Source organism: Falco peregrinus, chromosome 2 (genome assembly GCF_023634155.1).
Source record: "Falco peregrinus isolate bFalPer1 chromosome 2, bFalPer1.pri, whole genome shotgun sequence".
NCBI classification, from domain to species: Eukaryota; Metazoa; Chordata; class Aves; order Falconiformes; family Falconidae; genus Falco; species Falco peregrinus.
Window position 1 is genome coordinate 109,124,638 of NC_073722.1, and position 18,080 is coordinate 109,142,717.

The 18,080-nt window shown below is 56.1% G+C and overlaps 2 protein-coding genes across 6 annotated transcripts; both read left to right on the top strand.

The window, feature by feature from the left end:
- Positions 1-3,663: 3,663 nt before the first annotated feature.
- Positions 3,664-12,546, top strand: LOC106112925 (aldehyde dehydrogenase family 3 member A2-like). Of its 5 annotated transcripts, none has more exons than XM_055796606.1 (12): positions 3,664-3,861; positions 4,850-5,023; positions 5,206-5,437; positions 5,539-5,624; positions 6,496-6,704; positions 6,863-6,980; positions 7,098-7,239; positions 7,437-7,603; positions 8,117-8,216; positions 9,114-9,349; positions 10,372-10,495; positions 10,817-12,546. In XM_055796606.1, the coding sequence occupies exons 2-11, from the start codon at positions 4,862-4,864 to the stop codon at positions 10,450-10,452; spliced, it is 1,533 nt and encodes a 510-aa protein (XP_055652581.1). In that variant the 5' UTR covers positions 3,664-3,861; positions 4,850-4,861; the 3' UTR covers positions 10,453-10,495; positions 10,817-12,546. The 5 variants fall into 5 exon arrangements, with proteins under 5 accessions (XP_055652581.1, XP_055652577.1, XP_055652579.1 ...); XM_055796602.1 differs by having other exon boundaries at positions 3,741-3,861; positions 10,934-12,546; XM_055796605.1 differs by lacking the exon at positions 3,664-3,861 and adding an exon at positions 4,438-4,706.
- A 1,353-nt stretch (positions 12,547-13,899) lies between these two features.
- On the top strand, positions 13,900-18,075 carry LOC114011141 (aldehyde dehydrogenase family 3 member A2-like). Its single transcript, XM_055796368.1, has 10 exons — positions 13,900-14,096; positions 14,279-14,510; positions 14,612-14,697; positions 14,786-14,994; positions 15,153-15,270; positions 15,388-15,529; positions 15,727-15,893; positions 16,519-16,618; positions 17,323-17,558; positions 17,704-18,075. Exons 1-10 carry the CDS (start codon positions 13,935-13,937, stop codon positions 17,728-17,730), a joined length of 1,479 nt encoding a protein of 492 aa, XP_055652343.1. The 5' UTR covers positions 13,900-13,934; the 3' UTR covers positions 17,731-18,075.
- The last annotated feature ends 5 nt before the right edge of the window (positions 18,076-18,080 follow it).

An 18,080-nucleotide genomic window follows, 5' to 3' on the forward strand; every position in this document is an offset into this window, starting at 1 on the left:
GGAGTGAGCAGGGAATGCTAATGATACGCCTGAACACGAATCTAGGAACAAAGCAAAAGCCTTAATGCACAAGTCTAGGAGATAGGCAGCTTTTCCCAGGAACTCACTGGTTTTTGTTGGTTTTCTTTTCTTTTTTTTTTTTTTCCAGGATTCAAGCTCATTCTCCTTCCACTCTTGCCAGCAAGACAACAGCTGCACAAACAGGAGGAGAAGAAAAGGGCTATTCTTGTTTGCTGATTTCAGGAGGAGGAGACCAATGTTCATGGCCTGTCTTTCCGCATAAACTCATTCTGCAAAGATCCTGAAGCTGTCCTCTGTCTTCACATCTCCGCACTGAACAGCAGGTGCTTGTTTCTACCAAATGGGGTGGGTGGTGGGTGGGGGTTCTGCCTTTGAAAGATAGGACTTGAAAGGAGATATTTGATGTGCTTTTCTAGTTCAGCTCTCTAGCATCTGCTCAACACCATGTTCCATACTTGGTCTGCTCTCTCCATAGCGTATGATGTTGACTAAGGAATCTAAACCACATTTTGATTCTGACATTTGCTGCTTTTTATAAGCAAGAAGTTGAACTCCCAGCCCTTCCTCTGATACAGAGAGCAAAAAACCCAAATTATTCTGAAAAGCGTTTCTCAGTTGAGAGGTGCGAGTTGTCCCTGGGACTCGCTGGGTTCTGCGTAGTTCTTGTTACTTTCTCGTACAGCGATGCCAAGGTATCGCCATCGTCACCTCTGGGTTCAGAGGCAGTAGCTGTTGTGACCCACCGGTGGCACAGCACTGTGAAGTGCACAGCCCAGCCGCACCAAAAAGGGAAGCTGTTTTTTCAGCTGGAGCAAGTGAAGCTGGATACCACAGTTTCCAAAGCTTGTTTTCAGCTTTGAAATTCAGATAGGCTGGCTTGTGACCTGACTTGTGACCTGCCTCCTTTTTGATTCCTTCTCTCTTGGTCTTTTTGCATGTTTTTTTAAAAAGTTTTGATCCTTTGACACGTTTTCTGCTCTGAACTCTGCTTGCTACTATCTTTTTTGACTATCCAGGATGCCTTTAAGTCTTCAAGTAAATCTTTTATCCTGAACTTCCCTGTCCAACCTGATCCATAGCCCAGGGTGGTGGTTTAAAAAGAGCCCGCACAGCTCCTCCTTTCTGTAGCTCAGTGAAGTATATCTCGGTCACCCCTCTTCTGAGGTCTTTAAGTCAGCTGGAGCCCAGTCTAACTAAGTCTTGGCACTGCTTCTTGGGACAAACACCTTTTCAATAGGCTTTTGTATGTGGCAGGCTCCCCCCTCCTCTTTGGCTGAAAGCAAACTAAGTGCCAGCAGTGCTGTTGAGTCTTGTTGCAGTCTTTGTGCCAATCATTTTCATTGTTTCTTTGTGTCGCTTTCACATTTTCCATGGCCCCAGCTATGTCTACAATGCAGCCCACAGACCATGGCTCTGTACTACACAGTATCTTGTTCTTGCAAATGTGAGATCAGCCACAGCTTTCAAAACAAGTGATGCCATAAATGAACTGAGCTGCATTTATTCGTGTATGTTCCTTAAAACCTCTCCCTGTTGTTAATCTTCTGTACCCGCTTTTATGATTGAGTGCTGTTTGGGCTTCTGTATCTGCCCATCTTGTGCCACTGGCCGGATTGTGTGACTTTTAGAAAACACTTGGAACTCAAGACAAGGTAAACGTTTCAGCAGAAATTGAGGATTGTCAGCTTAGCTAAAAACTTTCACGTTCTGTGAGCATGGTGTGCAAGCTAAAAAACCATTTATTGATTAGCTGTGTTACTGGGTGGACCCCTGAAACAAAATACTGCACAGCTTATCTTCTAAACCAAAGTCCTCCTTCCCCAGGCTCTGCTGGATGCTTTTGAGAGCAGGGCGAGGCACACAAAGGCATGCTCCCCAGGCCCAGCGCAGGGCTGGGATCCTGTCTCACCACGGTGCCTTGCTATAATTGACGCCAAGAGCAAGGGGTCACGAGGAATGGGGGGGAGAGGGGAGTGCCCAGCTCAGCTTCTCAATAAAATGTCTCTTGTCTCTTGCTGCTGTAAGTCTAGCCCTGGGGATTAGAGCCCCTGTAGCACTGCTTACCTCCTGATTCCTCTGGAGTTCAGTTACTTTCCCATAAATAGTTCCCTCCTTTATTGTTTCTTAGTGACTGAATAAAAATAGAAAATCCTGTCAGCTCCTAGGCGTGGGGAGCATGCTGCAGGCCATGCGTTTCATTGGGTGCTGCCTGGGGTATTCTTCCATCTCACTCAAGATCCCCCACTTCCCTGAGATCCACGTGTCTCGCCCAGCCGCTCCAGGGAGACTCAACCAATATTTTGCAACGCTTAAAACGCCCTCAGCCTTTTTTGCAGTCTGTAATTGGCTAAAAGATGTCCCTGACAAGGACCAAAAGGGACCGTCCCCCAGCACGCTGCTGCTGTCTCATTTCTGCGAATACCGAGGAGCCTGAAGGCCAGGATTCTGCGCAAGTGTGGCACGGTACCAGCCTGCTGACCGACGGGATGACCTGGGAGCTGGGACATTTGCCTCCTGTGTGCGATGCCAAGTACAAGCTATGGCAGAAAACCCTCAGGCTGAAGGATGAGAATTTTACAGGGTCTGGAGAATGGCCACTCTGGAAAACAGGTAAATACCTTCCTCCCTGCTCCTGCAGACATCCCTTGATGGGTGCGCTGCCTGCAGAGGGTGCATTGCAGCATTTCCCCCACGCACAATGTAATGCTCCACGCCAAGAGCTCAAAGACTTACTCTGATTGCAGCAGTATTAATTCCTTATCTAATTTTCCTCAGACCTCCAAACAGCACAGTGCCTGGACAGAGCTCCAACCTGCCCTGCCTGCAAGGATGCTAACAGGATCAAGGAGAGCGTGTTTGCATCAGGTAATGCTCCTGGGAGGAACATTCCCACTTCTCCTACCCGTGTTTTCCTGAATGCAACCCCAGCTCCTTTTCATGTATCACAGTGCCCCATCGAGCCCAGCCTGTTTTTCTTTCACATGTTGCTCCCTGCATGCAACTATTGGCAGTTGCTCTTGTCATTCTTTTCCACGGCAGACTGTTTACTGCTGAGATTCGTGCAATAGCTTGTGAAATGTTCACGTGCTGGCTGAGCCACAGCCCACGAACGGTTAGTGAAGCCAACTGACTTCACGAAAGCCAAGCTTTTTTGGGGGGTGGGGGGCGGGGGGGGAGTCGTGGCTCAGGTGCAGCCTGCTGAGCTGGAGGGACCCCCAGCCTCCCAGAGCCAGGCTGATCTGGGAAAATGACATGAAACTGGGGGGAAACGTGGGCTCCACACTAGCCCCATCTCCTGGACACCAGCACCCAGCTGCCAGCCCTGTGCTTTTGGTGCTGGGCAGGGCTTCAGCTGGGTGTAGTTTCAGCTGAGGAGCACCAGCAATAACTGGCCTGTGGATGTCAGAAATGGTAGCGCATACAACCCAGGAGTAACTTACAAATACTCCCCTTGCATTTCTTAGAACAAGTTGTGGTGGCACTATTTTTAACTGGAATGAGCCCAGCCTTGTCTCAGCTCCTTTCCCTGCTTTTTTGGCTCGTTTCCCATGGGAGTGCTGTATCAAGGTTAATTCAACTGTCCTGTCCAGGCTATTCCTGGTGCCTGCTTTGCCTCCTACAACCCACCACCTGCGTTTTCAACGCTTGCTGCCCGGTTTGCCTTGACTGCCTGCCCCCTCGCTCCCAGCTGGGCAGGAGGCTGCTGGCAGGGCGCTGCTAGCCACCCCCTCACCAGCACCAGCCACCCCTTCACCAGCACCTCTGCTCCAAAAAGCCGCCCCGAGCCAAGGTGCACATCGAGTTCCCACAGCATTTCCTCCGCAGAGCAGAAGCAAAGAGGTAAAGCTGCCCCGTACCCCCGTACCCCCTGCCCTCCTGGGATGGCAAACCAATGGGGGGCTTGGCCCCCTACCCCGCGCCTGCCACCATTTCACAGCCTGCGGGACCCAGGCAGGGCCAGAGCTGGGAGCCCACGGCCGGTGGGGGGTGTGTGCAGGGGTTGGGGGGGGGGCTATGTCGGGGTGGGGGGGCTGTGTCGGGGGTGGGTAGGGTGCTGTCGGGGTGTGGGTGCTGTGCCGGGGTGTGTGTGACACGTCTCTGCGGCCTCACTAACCTCCCGCCTGCAGCTGAGGGCCGCTGCCCCCCCCCCCCCCCCCCGGGAAGTGGTGCGGCCCCGCCCGGCGGCAGAAGCGCTCGGTACAGCCGCTGGCTGCCGCCTCTCGCCCCGCGGGCTCCCCTCCGGCACCGGCGCAGCCACCGCGCCCGGGGCGCTACCGGCAGCGGGAACCCGGGCTAAGGGCCGCGCGCCGGCCAGCCGCTTCTGCGCCCGGCGAGGGGGCGTGGCCTCGCGGCCTCTCCCATTCCGCCGCCGGGGGGGGTGTACGGCGCCGTCACGTGAGCGGAAGGCGGGAGCGGCTGACGGGACGGGACCCCGGGGGCTGCGGGGCCCTTCCGTGGGCGGGGGGAGGCCCGGCGGGAGGGGGTCGCCTCAGCGGCTTGGCGCTCCGGGGCTGCTCGGAGGGGCCGTGCCGCCCTCGGGGGCCCCGCGGCCGCCGTGCTTCGCTGGGCGGTGAGGGGGGCCGGGCCGCGGGGAAGGGCCGCCTCCCCCGTGCCTGCGAGCCGCCCCCGGGCTCCTGCGCGACCTGCCCTCAGTCGCCCACCGCAGCGTGTACAGCACCGGAGAGGTACGGCAGGGTGGGGCCCGGGCGCGGTGTCGGCCTTGCGGGTGGGGTGGGGGCTGCCGGTGGGAGTGTGTCCGGTGCCGGTGCGAAGAGCCAGTTCCCAGCAGTAGCGGCGGCGGGCCGGGCCCGGCCGCTGTCCCCTGCAGCCCCGAGCAGCCATGGAGCGGATGCAGCAGGTCGTCGCCCGGGCCAGAGGCGCCTTCAACTCGGGCCGGTGCCGCTCGCTGGAGTTCCGGCTGCAGCAGCTGAAGGCCCTGGAGCGGATGGTGCGGGAGAAGGAGAAGGAGATCCTGGCAGCCATCAAGTCGGATCTGCACAAGGTGGGGGTCGGGGGGTGCTCCCTTGAGCCGCGCCTGGGCGGTGGGCGGCCCTGGGGGAGTCGGGCCCCCCGAGGGCCGCCTTGGCCGCTCCGGGTGGCTTTAGCCGATGGCCCCCGTGGTGCCGGGTGACTTGGCTGTGCCTCCCCTTGGCCGTCCCCTCTCCAAGCTCCCTGTCGTTGCAGTGTGGGCACAACGCGTACAGCCACGAGATCCTGGGCGTGCTGGGGGAGCTGGCCCTGACCATGGACAAGCTGCCGTCCTGGGCAGCCCCTCGGCCTGTGAAGAAGAACCTGCTGACGATGCGGGACGAGGCTTACATCTGCCCCGAGCCGCTGGGGGTGGTGCTGATCATCGGGGCCTGGAACTACCCCTTTGTGCTGGTGATGCAGCCTCTGATCGGGGCCATCGCAGCAGGTGGGCACCCAGCGCAGCCCCTGTCCCCCGCGGGGCCCTGGGTGGGCGCTGCGGGAGGGGAGTGCGGGGGGCTCAGTGGCCACGCTGCCTTTGTCTTGCAGGCAATGCGGTGGTGGTGAAGCCCTCGGAGATCAGCGAGAACACGGCTCAGCTGGTGGCTGATCTTCTCCCCCAGTACCTTGACCGGGTGAGCGTGACCCTGTGCCTAATGTGATTATCTTGAGGAAATACCTGTCCTGCTTTCAGAGGGCTCCTGCAGGTTAGAGTTATATCAGTTGCCCACTCTTTCCAAAGGGGCGTAAGCAGGAGGTGCAGGAAGGGTTGAATTACTCTTAAAGTACAAAGGTATGTTGACATGTTCTTGCATTTGTGTAACCTAACGTGCCTACATAACGTTGCTGCAACGTGACAGCCTTTTTTGACATTTATGACTGTGTAGAGGCGTGTATGTACTTCTCAATGCAGTAGCTGCACTTTTGGACGCTGTGCTGGGGATGTCCCCAGGTAAGCACAAGTTTGCGCTGGATGCTGGCTGTGCCTGGCTTTTCCTGACAACTGGGTGCCATTTGCTCAGCGATGGTACATCCTGGGGTTTTGTGTCCTGCTGAAACACTCTCAGTGGGACATGATGTTTGTCCTTCGCTTTTCTGGCAGTTCTGACATCTGTTACACTGTGTTGCTGAGACAGGCTGTGGCTATGACAGCATGCCCCCCCTGTGAAATCTCCCCCCAGGCATTAGTGCTTTCTCTAGTCAGGGGGCTAGAGCTGTGGAAGGAAACAGCCCTCGGGAGAGCCCAGTAGCCATGTGTGTCCTAGGTCTTCATGTGTGAGAGCAGCTCTGCAGCCTGACTCTGCCTGGCCTCCATTTCTTTTAGTTCACGTGGCACAAAGTGGCAAGTGAAATTCATTGCAGGGGATGGACCAGGGCTTGTCTCTTCTGTCGCTGTCTTTTGTCTAGATCATAACATAGCTCACCAGTCAGTCTGCCCCATGCAGAGCTGCTACCTTGATACATGTCCGTGTAATCAAGGTAACTATGAATCTCTTTGCCCCGCAGGAGCTGTACCCTGTGGTCACTGGGGGAGTACCTGAGACGACAGAGCTGCTGACCCAGAGGTTCGACCACATCCTCTACACTGGCAACTCCGCAGTGGGCAAGATCGTGATGGCAGCGGCCGCCAAGCACCTGACGCCCGTCACCCTGGAGCTGGGCGGGAAGAGCCCCTGCTACATCGACAAGGACTGTGACCTGGCCGTCGCCTGCAGGTCGGGCTGTTGGAGCCCTTGGCAGGGTCCCAGCAGTGGGGCAGGTGGAAGCCTCTGGGCCGTTGTTCCCGCAGCGTGGCGTCGCTCAGGCACGATGGGCCGGGCTGTGGGGTCTGGCAGGGACTGATCGTGGAGAAACCCTCTCCCTTTCCCTGCAGGCGCATAACGTGGGGGAAGTACATGAACTGCGGGCAAACGTGCATCGCCCCAGACTACATCCTGTGCGACCCGTCCATCCAGAGCAAGGTGGTGGAGAACATCAAGGCGACTCTGCAGGTGAGCTGAGCTCGTGCCGCGGGAGTTGTGCCCGTTACAGCCCAGGTCCGAGCTCCTGGGGCTGTGGCTGTTGTGAAGGGCTGCTGAGCGCTTTGGTTCTGCTGTGCCCTTTGGCAGGAGTTCTACGGGGAAGACGTGAAGTCATCTCCGGATTACGAAAGGATCATCAACAAGCGTCACTTCAGGAGGGTCCTGGGCCTGTTGGAAGGGCAGAAGATCGCTCACGGGGGAGAGGCTGACGAGGCCTCGTGCTTCATAGGTGCTTCTGGCAGCGGCTGGGGAGGGGAGGTGGAGGGTGGGACCTTCTGCTGCGGTAGCGGGTGCCTTGTGGGGGCTGCGTGTGTCTGCAGCTTGCCTGGAGTGCGTTGCACGCAGGCAGTGCTCAGGACGAGGTCCTGCGATGGACCATGTCTTCTGTCCTGCTCACGCCATCTCCCACCCTCATGTTTACCCCAGCACCAACTATTCTCACCGATGTTTCTCCGGAGTCCAAGGTGATGGAGGAGGAAATCTTTGGACCGGTCCTCCCCATTCTGACGGTGAGGAGCGTAGAGGAAGCCATTGAGTTCATCAACCGTCGGGAGAAGCCCCTTGCCCTGTATGTCTTCTCCAACAACAAGAAGGTGGGTCTGGGCTGTGCTGCCCCATGGAGCTGTGTCTGTGCCGTCTGATCCCAAAGGTGGCCGGTCCCAGGCTCAGCTGCCCGCAGGGTCCGTGTCAGCTCCTCTTTGTGTGCGAATCGCCGCGTTTGGCTCAGGGGGGCCGTGAGTGTCCCCAGGGCTGCTGGGGGCTCCCAGGCTCCTGCTGAAGGACTCTGGGTTTGCCTGACTTTGTGAAATAGGATAAAAAGCTCCATTTCCTCTTTGGTGCCACATACTCTTTCATGATTAATTTTGTTACTTTTAATACGTTGCTAGGGAAGTGAGCTCTCAGGTTTCCATCTTTCACATTCCTCCTCTGAACTTTCCCGCTTTCCTTGAGTTAACATTGTGGGGAGAGGGCTTGTCCAAGCTGTTAGCCAGAGAAAATTATCACAATGGCCTGTTGGCTCGTAGCTCCCCTCCCAGTCATGCTGTTACACAGTCTGGTGTCTTCTGAGCCCTTGCAATGTTTGTTTGTTTATTTTCTTTTGCCAGTTAATCAAAAGAGTTATCTCGGAAACTTCCAGTGGGGGTGTTACTGGAAACGATGTCATCATGCACTTCTTCCTCTCAACCTTACCCTTTGGTGGTGTCGGTAAGTTACTGGAGCTCCTTAAGTGTTGTGACTTGCTGCATGGTGTAACCCAGGGAAGAGCCGCTATTGGTTTGTGTCTGGGTACTCCTGCACCTGTTACAGACAAGAAGTCTCTGTATAGCAGATCTCAATAATAAATTATGGGAGTACATTAGGACAGGGACCAAAAGGAAAAAACCTTTGGGGGTGTTTCTGGGAAGATTGAAACAGTTGGTGCAGACTAACGTGGAAGGTGTATTAAAAACATCGGTTGCAATTGGAGTGATCGGCAGTAATTGCAGGAGGAAGGGTAGGACTTCAGCTTGGGGAGAATTGGAAGAAGTTACACAACAGCCTGCAGGACCTTTGCAAAAGCGGGTTTGGGTGTTAGAGTGCTCACAAGCCAACAGTGAACCGGCGCTGTTTGCTGCTGCGAACAGCGCACATTGTCCTGGAATTGGAAAACAGAGGTGTATCCTGCAAAGCTCCTCCGAAACCCTTTCTCATACAGCACCAGTCAGATCTCGGAGCCTTAGCATGGTGCTTTGAGAGGGCGCTAAACCCAGGGGAGAGCTGGAGACAGCTCAGAGGCAGAGCGAGCAGTGCAGATAGGAACACAGCAAAATACTGGAGGGTGTGTAGTGAGAACAAGGTGGGGAAGAAGAGGGATGGAGCAGGGATGGATTTCTTAGAGACTGAGAAGTGCTTCAGAGAGGAAGGATCCCTTGTCCTGCAGGAAGACAGAGAATTTGTGCCTTTAAACAGCAGTGAGGCAGATGCAGGGCAGGTAATATGCAGTGCAGCTGACAAGCAACTGAAATTTTCCTGTGCTGCTTCTTGCCCTGCTGGTGGCCTCAAGTGGCCGAAGGTTTGACTGCCTGAGCCTGTGGTGTGACCTGCCTGGGTTGTGTCCTTCAGGTAACAGCGGGATGGGAGCCTACCACGGCAAGCACAGCTTTGAGACCTTCTCCCACCGCCGTGCCTGCTTGATCAAGGACCTGAAGATGGAGGGTACGAACAAGCTCCGATACCCACCCAGCAGCCAGAAGAAGGTGGATTGGGCCAAGTTCTTCCTCCTGAAGCGGTTTAACAAGGGCCGAGCGGGACTGGTCATCTTGGCCCTGCTGGGGATTGTGGCAGCGGTGATCATAAAGGTGAGCTTTGGGTCTTTGCCATCTGTGTGAGTGCATGTGCAATTCGTCTGATCTTCTGCAAGCTCATTCTTTGCAACTGCAGCCCTTTCTTGGAGCCTGGCCTGTTTTTTCTGTCTTGAGACTTACGATACCTGGCAACCTGAAATTATCAAGATCTGCTTCTCACTCTTGCAAGTGGTATCTAGAATAGGAATGTCCTCAGAGAGATCTCCTAGGCTGCTGTACTATTTATTGCTCTGCCTTGGTAGGTGACGCCCATGAGAAGCTTCCTTCAGAGGCAGAGGTTGGTACCTTTTGGACAGGTTAGGAGTGGTTTCAATTCCAGGGCTTTCTTCAGCAGTGTTGTAAGCTGCTCCACAGCCCAGCCTGGTCAGCTGCAGTTTTGTGCTGTAGTGCCCTGGGGAGGGGCGGCTCTGTCCGAAAGCCTAGATTTCCAACGAGCTCCTCTTCCCTGCCCAGCTGCAGCCCCCATCTGACCTTAGCTCAGTTATTTCCATTTCCTCCCCTGTTTCTGGCTGGGTAGTGCAGAAGGATGGGATGTCCTTCCCTCCCTGCAGGAGGCAGAGGCCTGCTGGTGCTGGCTGTAGGACTCGAGATGCCTCCTGAGGTGGAGGGGTGAGAACTAAAACTCCCAAGTGTGAGCACAGCTGGTTCTCTGTGGCTGGCAGACCAGACACGATATGTGCCCATGCTGGCTGCCCCATGCGAGGCTCAAGTGGGCACCCCGGGGGCTTAGTAAGCCTAAGGGAGCAGCCGCTGAAGGGACAGGAGATGGCAGGGTGGATCAGGACTCTGCCCTTCCGCGTCTTCTGTATTGTTACTGCTGCAAGGAGACATGCAGGAGCCCAACAAGCCAGGGAAAACAGCCTGCCTGCACATTTGGATCTAGGAGGAGGTGTAAGGGCCAACAACTGGCTCAGGCCTTGTAGCACCAGCCAGGGAGGCAGGCCCTGTCTAGGTGGATGCCTTCTCAGCGAAGGGTGGAAACTCACGGCATCTTGAAATCATTTGGGTTTTCTCAGAATCACCAGTCTGTGCTGAAGAGAAAAGCCCTCTTGATTGTGCTGGCTGTTCAGAGGCTGGGCTGGCTCAGTGTGTGGTAAGGAGCAGCAGGTTTCAGAGCACTGCTGTGGCTGTCACAGTGAGGTAGGAGCCTTCTTCTTCTCCTGTGTGTAGATGTGGTTTGAGATCGGGCAAAGCTTTGTTAGAGTAGTGAATGTGGGGCTTGGAGAAGGTTCCCCCCAGAGCCAAAGCATGATGCTTTCCCTGGCAGTGCTGGGAGCTCATACAGCATCCAAGGTAACCAGTCAGTGCATGCTGAGGGGGCAGGAGGCAGGCTAGCTGGAAGCTGGGGAAGTCACCCTGAGTGAAAGGGGCTTTGCTTCAGGCTTGTTCTAGAAAGGGAATTGTTTGGTTTTTTTCAGCAAATCCTTCACAGGACGTTGGTGCTGTGTTTTGCTTTCACAGATGGTTTACTACTGAAGAGAGAAGGCGCCATGTGCAAGTCATACTCTGAGTGCTCGCTTTGTGTCTGTTTCCTTAAGCTGTGATGTAATTTTTTTCTTTTGTATTGGGTTATTTCAGTGAGCTGTCGAGCACACAGAGTAGTCTTTAGCGAGGCACTAACCGAGAGAAGGGTCGGACTCCTGCTAACTAAAAAACCATGCTGAAACAGAGGGACCAGTGGGTACAAGCTCTCAGGAGGACTGCGGAGCAAGACATACCAGTCCATACCTCCACCCCATGCCACGCAGAGCGCTCCTTCCAGGGATGCACACACTGTGTCTTGCACCAAAGCGCTTGCCTTCCTTCAGTGACAAACAGCAGCTGAAGTTTCAGCTGTGATTGCGCTGACAGCGTTTTCCCTGCAGTCTTCAGGATGTCTGTCTTCTGTTGTGCTCTGAACAACCACCCTCTGGGTGGTGAGTCTAGGAGAGGCTGTGCTGGCTGATGCATTTTGCCAGTAGCGATGGCTGTGAATAAACCTAGTGAGGTTCCCCTTGCCATTTATTTGAGGTGAAATATTCACGGATCTCTGCAAACCAGAATTGTTAACAGCTGGTCAAGGGATGCAGGCTGATGCCCTTTCTGGGGCTCTGGGTTTCATCATGTGCCTGTAACAATGATTTGACAGTTAAAAAATGACAAAGATGATACCTGCACTGCCTGTATCTTGCTAATAAGAGCATCTTATGCTTATACAAAAGAACTTTCAGAACTGTTTAGAGAAGTGGGAATCACAAAGCACCCTGTAGTGGGTTAGCCCACATGGGCATCTGAGCCCCACACAGCCACTTGTCCGCTCCCCCAGTGGGGTGGCGAGGAGAATTGGAGGGTAAAACTTGTAGGTTGAAATAAAGATAGTTTAATAGATCAAGTGAAAGCTTGGTGTGTAAGCAAGCAGGTTAGGGAATACATTCATTCCTTCCCCTCGGCAGGCAGATGTTCAGCCATCCCCAGGAAAGCAGGGCTTCATCACATGTAACAGTCACTTGGGAAGACAGATGCCATTAACCCCCCATGTCTGCCCCACCTTCCTCCTCTTTTATCAGCTTTTATCAGTGAGCACAATATCATATGGTCTGGAATATTCCTTTGGTCAGCTGGGGTCAGCTCTCCCAGCTGTGTCCTATACTTAGTTTTTGCCGACTCCAGCCTATGCGCTGGTGGGGTGGTGTGAGGAGACACCCTGATGCTGTGCAAGCACTGTTTGGCAACAGCTGAACCACTGGGGTGTTGCCAACACTGTTTTGGTCACAAATCCAAAACGCAGTACCATCCTACTATGAAGAAATTTGGTGACTATGGTGAAAATTAACTTCATCCCAGCCAAAACCAGTACGAACCCATTCCTGGTCAGATTCCTCCAAGGGAAAACAATTACTGAACGAGAGTGTACTCCTTTGTGTTCGAGCTTCTGAGTCTGCTATAATCCTGCACTGGAAGATAATACAGGGCTTGTTGTAGCTTGGAGAGAGGATGCTGGAGAGATTTAAGGTGAAAGGACCTTAGAAATATTAATGTTTAAATAAGATAAATTTAAAAATTATTACTAAATGCAATTAATATAGAGCAGAAAATTATATTTACTGTGCAATAGTTAGGATTTCTTCATGTCTTGTGAAAATCCATGTGCTAAGCCTTTTATAATTATATGTTTTGCAAGTACTAAATAAACACTGAGAATTTAAATAATAGTCTGAGCATGGTAAGTCCTTGCAGTCTCCTGGAGAATCCTGCCTGTCCTCTGCCACTCCCACCTCTGGCCACAGCTTGGCTGAATGTCACACGTGTGTTGCAGGATGCCTCTGTCCTGGTACAGAAGCGCAGACCGTCAGCGCAATGATGTCCCCGCTGGTGGGGAAGGACCCCCCAAAGCCCTGGCAGGGGAGCGCAGGCAGGCTGCTGACGAGGCATCCGGAGCCAGGCGGGGCGTGTGGCAAGGCAGTGCTGGGACCTGTGGAGGAGCTGGACTGTTTCTCCTCCTGTCCTGTGCAAATCCATCCCTGGTTGCTTCCCACCTGCAGGCGCTGCCAGCCTGGGGTTTGCTCAGATGCGGACAGTAGCAGGGGCTGCGTTTGTTGGCTCCCGACCGCTGCTGTGGCAGATTGAAAGTGCTCCCTCGGCCTCTGCGCCCAGTGTGGCCAAAGCCATGTGGTCTCTCACAATCCCACCTGGGTGGCTGAGTCACTGCCCTGGCTGAACACGGCGATCCAGGGCTTCTGTGTTCACAGCATGAGGATATATCTGGGTAAAGGGCGCCTTGTATCCAGCCAGAGCCCTGGACCCCAGCCAGCTGTCCTCTCGTGGGAGGAGAGAGCGCTCCGAGCCATGTCAGGGGAAGGGCTTGTGCCTGCTTGCACTTGCTGCAGGAGACTGGTGGAGAGAGGAGCTTCTCTGAAGGTAACACGCTCTTTTTCCTTCATTTTTTAATGAGTCATCTGCCTTCTTGGTCAGGATGGGGGCTGTGTCACGCAACTGCAGTGGCGAGCAGGGAAGAGTGGATTATGATGGTTGCAAGGGAACCTCAGTGTCTCGTTTGGTTGGGCAGGGACTGCAGGTAGATCTCTTGTCCTAGCTAAAAAAGCTGCTCCTGAGAAGCAGGGTGAAACCTCTGCAATGTTTCGTCATGTTCCTGCAAAGCCACGCGAGGGCTTGCAGTTACGGGGAGGATGGGTGCAGGCTGGCTCCAGACAGGCAGCTCTGCTTCCAGCCGGCTGCCCACCGAGGCCACGGTCATCCCCATGTTTCAGCTCCTTGGGAGCATCCCCATGAGTAGAGATGGAGAGGCTGGTGGGTTTAAGGGTATCCCCAAGCTGGGAGAAAGCACCCCCAGAACAGGATCTCTCAGCCATCCCCAGCGATGCTGGTTGCCAGGAGAGGTGCTCTCTGCTGGTGGATCCTGTGCAGGTGGGACGGGGGCACTGGATGCTGGTGCCTTGGGAGCAGGAGGGCACCCAAGGAGGAGAACATCTCCCAGCCTTGCTTTTGGTGGGCCATGCTGAGTGTTCCCAGGCCTGAGTGGCCCTTGGTGGCCCCGTAGTGAGCCTGGCCCGGTTGCTGTCCCCTGCAGCCCCGAGCAGCCATGGAGCGGATGCAGCAGGTCGTCGCCCGGGCCAGAGGCGCCTTCAACTCGGGCCGGTGCCGCTCGCTGGAGTTCCGGCTGCAGCAGCTGAAGGCCCTGGAGCGGATGGTGCGGGAGAAGGAGAAGGAGATCCTGGCAGCCATCAAGTCGGATCTGCACAAGGTGGGGGTCGGGGGGTGCTCCCTTGAGCCGCGCCTGGGCGGTGGGCGGCCCTGGGGGAGTCGGGCCCCCCGAGGGCCGCCTTGGCCGCTCCGGGTGGCTTTAGCCGATGGCCCCCGTGGTGCCGGGTGACTTGGCTGTGCCTCCCCTTGGCCATCCCCTCTCCAAGCTCCCTGTCGTTGCAGTGTGGGCACAACGCGTACAGCCACGAGATCCTGGGCGTGCTGGGGGAGCTGGCCCTGACCATGGACAAGCTGCCGTCCTGGGCAGCCCCTCGGCCTGTGAAGAAGAACCTGCTGACGATGCGGGACGAGGCTTACATCTGCCCCGAGCCGCTGGGGGTGGTGCTGATCATCGGGGCCTGGAACTACCCCTTTGTGCTGGTGATGCAGCCTCTGATCGGGGCCATCGCAGCAGGTGGGCACCCAGCGCAGCCCCTGTCCCCCGCGGGGCCCTGGGTGGGCGCTGCGGGAGGGGAGTGCGGGGGGCTCAGTGGCCACGCTGCCTTTGTCTTGCAGGCAATGCGGTGGTGGTGAAGCCCTCGGAGATCAGCGAGAACACGGCTCAGCTGGTGGCTGATCTTCTCCCCCAGTACCTTGACCGGGTGAGCGTGACCCTGTGTCGGTCCTTGGGTTTCTCTGTGCCACAGCGACACGCTGGGTTGGGGTGACCCTGATACCCTCGCCCCCCAGGAGCTGTACCCTGTGGTCACTGGGGGAGTACCTGAGACGACAGAGCTGCTGACCCAGAGGTTCGACCACATCCTCTACACTGGCAACTCCGCAGTGGGCAAGATCGTGATGGCAGCGGCCGCCAAGCACCTGACGCCCGTCACCCTGGAGCTGGGCGGGAAGAGCCCCTGCTACATCGACAAGGACTGTGACCTGGCCGTCGCCTGCAGGTCGGGCTGTTGGAGCCCTTGGCAGGGTCCCAGCAGTGGGGCAGGTGGAAGCCTCTGGGCCGTTGTTCCCGCAGCGTGGCGTCGCTCAGGCACGATGGGCCGGGCTGTGGGGTCTGGCAGGGACTGATCGTGGAGAAACCCTCTCCCTTTCCCTGCAGGCGCATAACGTGGGGGAAGTACATGAACTGCGGGCAAACGTGCATCGCCCCAGACTACATCCTGTGCGACCCGTCCATCCAGAGCAAGGTGGTGGAGAACATCAAGGCGACTCTGCAGGTGAGCTGAGCTCGTGCCGCGGGAGTTGTGCCCGTTACAGCCCAGGTCCGAGCTCCTGGGGCTGTGGCTGTTGTGAAGGGCTGCTGAGCGCTTTGGTTCTGCTGTGCCCTTTGGCAGGAGTTCTACGGGGAAGACGTGAAGTCATCTCCGGATTACGAAAGGATCATCAACAAGCGTCACTTCAGGAGGGTCCTGGGCCTGTTGGAAGGGCAGAAGATCGCTCACGGGGGAGAGGCTGACGAGGCCTCGTGCTTCATAGGTGCTTCTGGCAGCGGCTGGGGAGGGGAGGTGGAGGGTGGGACCTTCTGCTGCGGTAGCGGGTGCCTTGTGGGGGCTGCGTGTGTCTGCAGCTTGCCTGGAGTGCGTTGCACGCAGGCAGTGCTCAGGACGAGGTCCTGCGATGGACCATGTCTTCTGTCCTGCTCACGCCATCTCCCACCCTCATGTTTACCCCAGCACCAACTATTCTCACCGATGTTTCTCCGGAGTCCAAGGTGATGGAGGAGGAAATCTTTGGACCGGTCCTCCCCATTCTGACGGTGAGGAGCGTAGAGGAAGCCATTGAGTTCATCAACCGTCGGGAGAAGCCCCTTGCCCTGTATGTCTTCTCCAACAACAAGAAGGTGGGTCTGGGCTGTGCTGCCCCATGGAGCTGTGTCTGTGCCGTCTGATCCCAAAGGTGGCCGGTCCCAGGCTCAGCTGCCCGCAGGGTCCGTGTCAGCTCCTCTTTGTGTGCGAATCGCCGCGTTTGGCTCAGGGGGGCCGTGAGTGTCCCCAGGGCTGCTGGGGGCTCCCAGGCTCCTGCTGAAGGACTCTGAGTGTTGCAGTTCCCTGTGTGCCTGCCCACACTTGTGGATGCTGGCTCCTTGTGCATCTCCTGCCTCCGCCTCAGGCTCTGTCGTGCCAGCTCAGGAATTTAGGTCAGGAATTTTCACTGACACATCAGCCCCAGGCAGTTTGGGTGGGAGGGCTGAGGAGCAGCCCAGGCTCTGGCTGTCCCACTGCCACCTCCCACCTGTCCCACTGAGATATGGAGCATTTCCATTTCCCGGCTGTCCCAGCTGGGCAGATCTTGTGCTTAAGTAACATAAGCCCAGCCTCCCTCAAGGAACAAGGCACAGCCTGTCCTTCCCCCCAATGTAGGGGGTTGCAAGCATCCCCCTGACACCCCCTTGCTCTGGTAAATGCCGTGGTGTTGGTGGCCCATCTTGATATCCTCTCTTCTGTGCCATCTCTCATTCTGGGTAGCTGATCAGATGGGTGATATCGGAGACCTCCAGCGGCGGTGTGACGGCCAACGACGTTATCATGCACTCTCTGGTTCCGGATCTGCCCTTTGGCGGTGTGGGTAATGAAGTTTTTCCACCCTGGGTGCAAAAGCAGCAGCCTCTGACCCAGGTCCTGTCATGCCTGTTTGGCACTTCAGAAACTTTCAGCCACATTTTCCCATTACTATTATTTTTACTGGTGGGTTCCTTTGCAAAAAGGCTCGTTTGTGGTTGGAGCAGTGTTGGTGCCAGTGGGAGAAGAAGACCCTCTGGCACATCTGTCCTCAGCTCCAGTTCTCGTGTGCCAGGGTGTGAGATGAAGCTGCCTGGGGCCGAGCGGTTGGTTGAGTTTCCAGGTTGCTGTCAGGCTCATGGCTTTGTGGCAGAGACAATGTGGCTGAGGGCTGAGGTCCTGGGTGTTTCTGGTGGCAGGTTGCTGAATGTCCTCCTTATGTCCCACTGTTTGAAATAATAGACCCTGTTCCTCCTGTCCCGGACCCCAGTGTAAATTCTGCAGGAGAAGCAGGACTGCCCTGGGCAGGAGAGGACTGGTGCTGTTAACGTTTCAAGGCTGGGTGCACACCACCAGCCTAAGCACCAGTTCAAGGCAGTGAGCAGGTCCTCATTTCTGGGTAGTTGTTACAGCTGCTCTTCTCTTCTCTGCCTTTGGGTGTGGGAAGCACCACGACCAAGCTTTCCCCCTGTCCTGGGGGCTGCAAACTGGAATTTAAGAAAGGCAGCTGTCGCCATGTGCGGTGTGACCTGCCTGGGTTGTGTCCCTCAGGTAACAGCGGGATGGGAGCCTACCACGGCAAGCACAGCTTTGAGACCTTCTCCCACTGCCGTGCCTGCTTGATCAAGGACCTGAAGATGGAGGTTGTGAACAAACTCCGGTACCCACCCAGCAGCCAGAAGAAGGTGGATTGGGCCAAGTTCTTCCTCCTGAAGCGGTTTAACAAGGGCCGAGCGGGACTGGCCATCTCGGCCCTGCTGGGGATTGTGGCAGCGGTGGTGGCAAAGGTGAGTTTTGGGTCCCTGCTGTCTGCATGAGTTGTGCTCCCCCCTCTGTCCCCTGAGCCCCCCCTGGTCCCAGCCTCCATTGCCCCATTGCCTCAGGCTCTGCTCCCTCCCCATGGGACTCAGCTTTGTTTCTGTGCCTCCCTAGCTGGTGTCCCCCTGGCGAGAAGGGTGACCGGCAGTATGCCAGACTTGTAACCCACCACTCGCTCCCTGCGGTCCTAGTGCTGAACTTCTTTCTGCTGGAATTTCATTTCTTCCAAGGCAGCCAATGCACTGAAAAGGTAAAAGCAAACAAAACGTACCTAAAGCAGGGAAGCCCCAAGCTGCAGGCTCCGGCTCGTGCTGAAACAGGGATTGATTCAGACCTACACCACTGGTCATGCTTCAGCAGCGAGTGGCAGCAGGTGGAAGGAGGCAGCACCTGCCCTGCTTTGCAAACAGGAGCGCATCTAAAAGCTCTTGGGAATGGGGGAATCGCTTGTCACAAGGGTATCAAAACAAAGCCAGTTGTTTCTGAGCCCG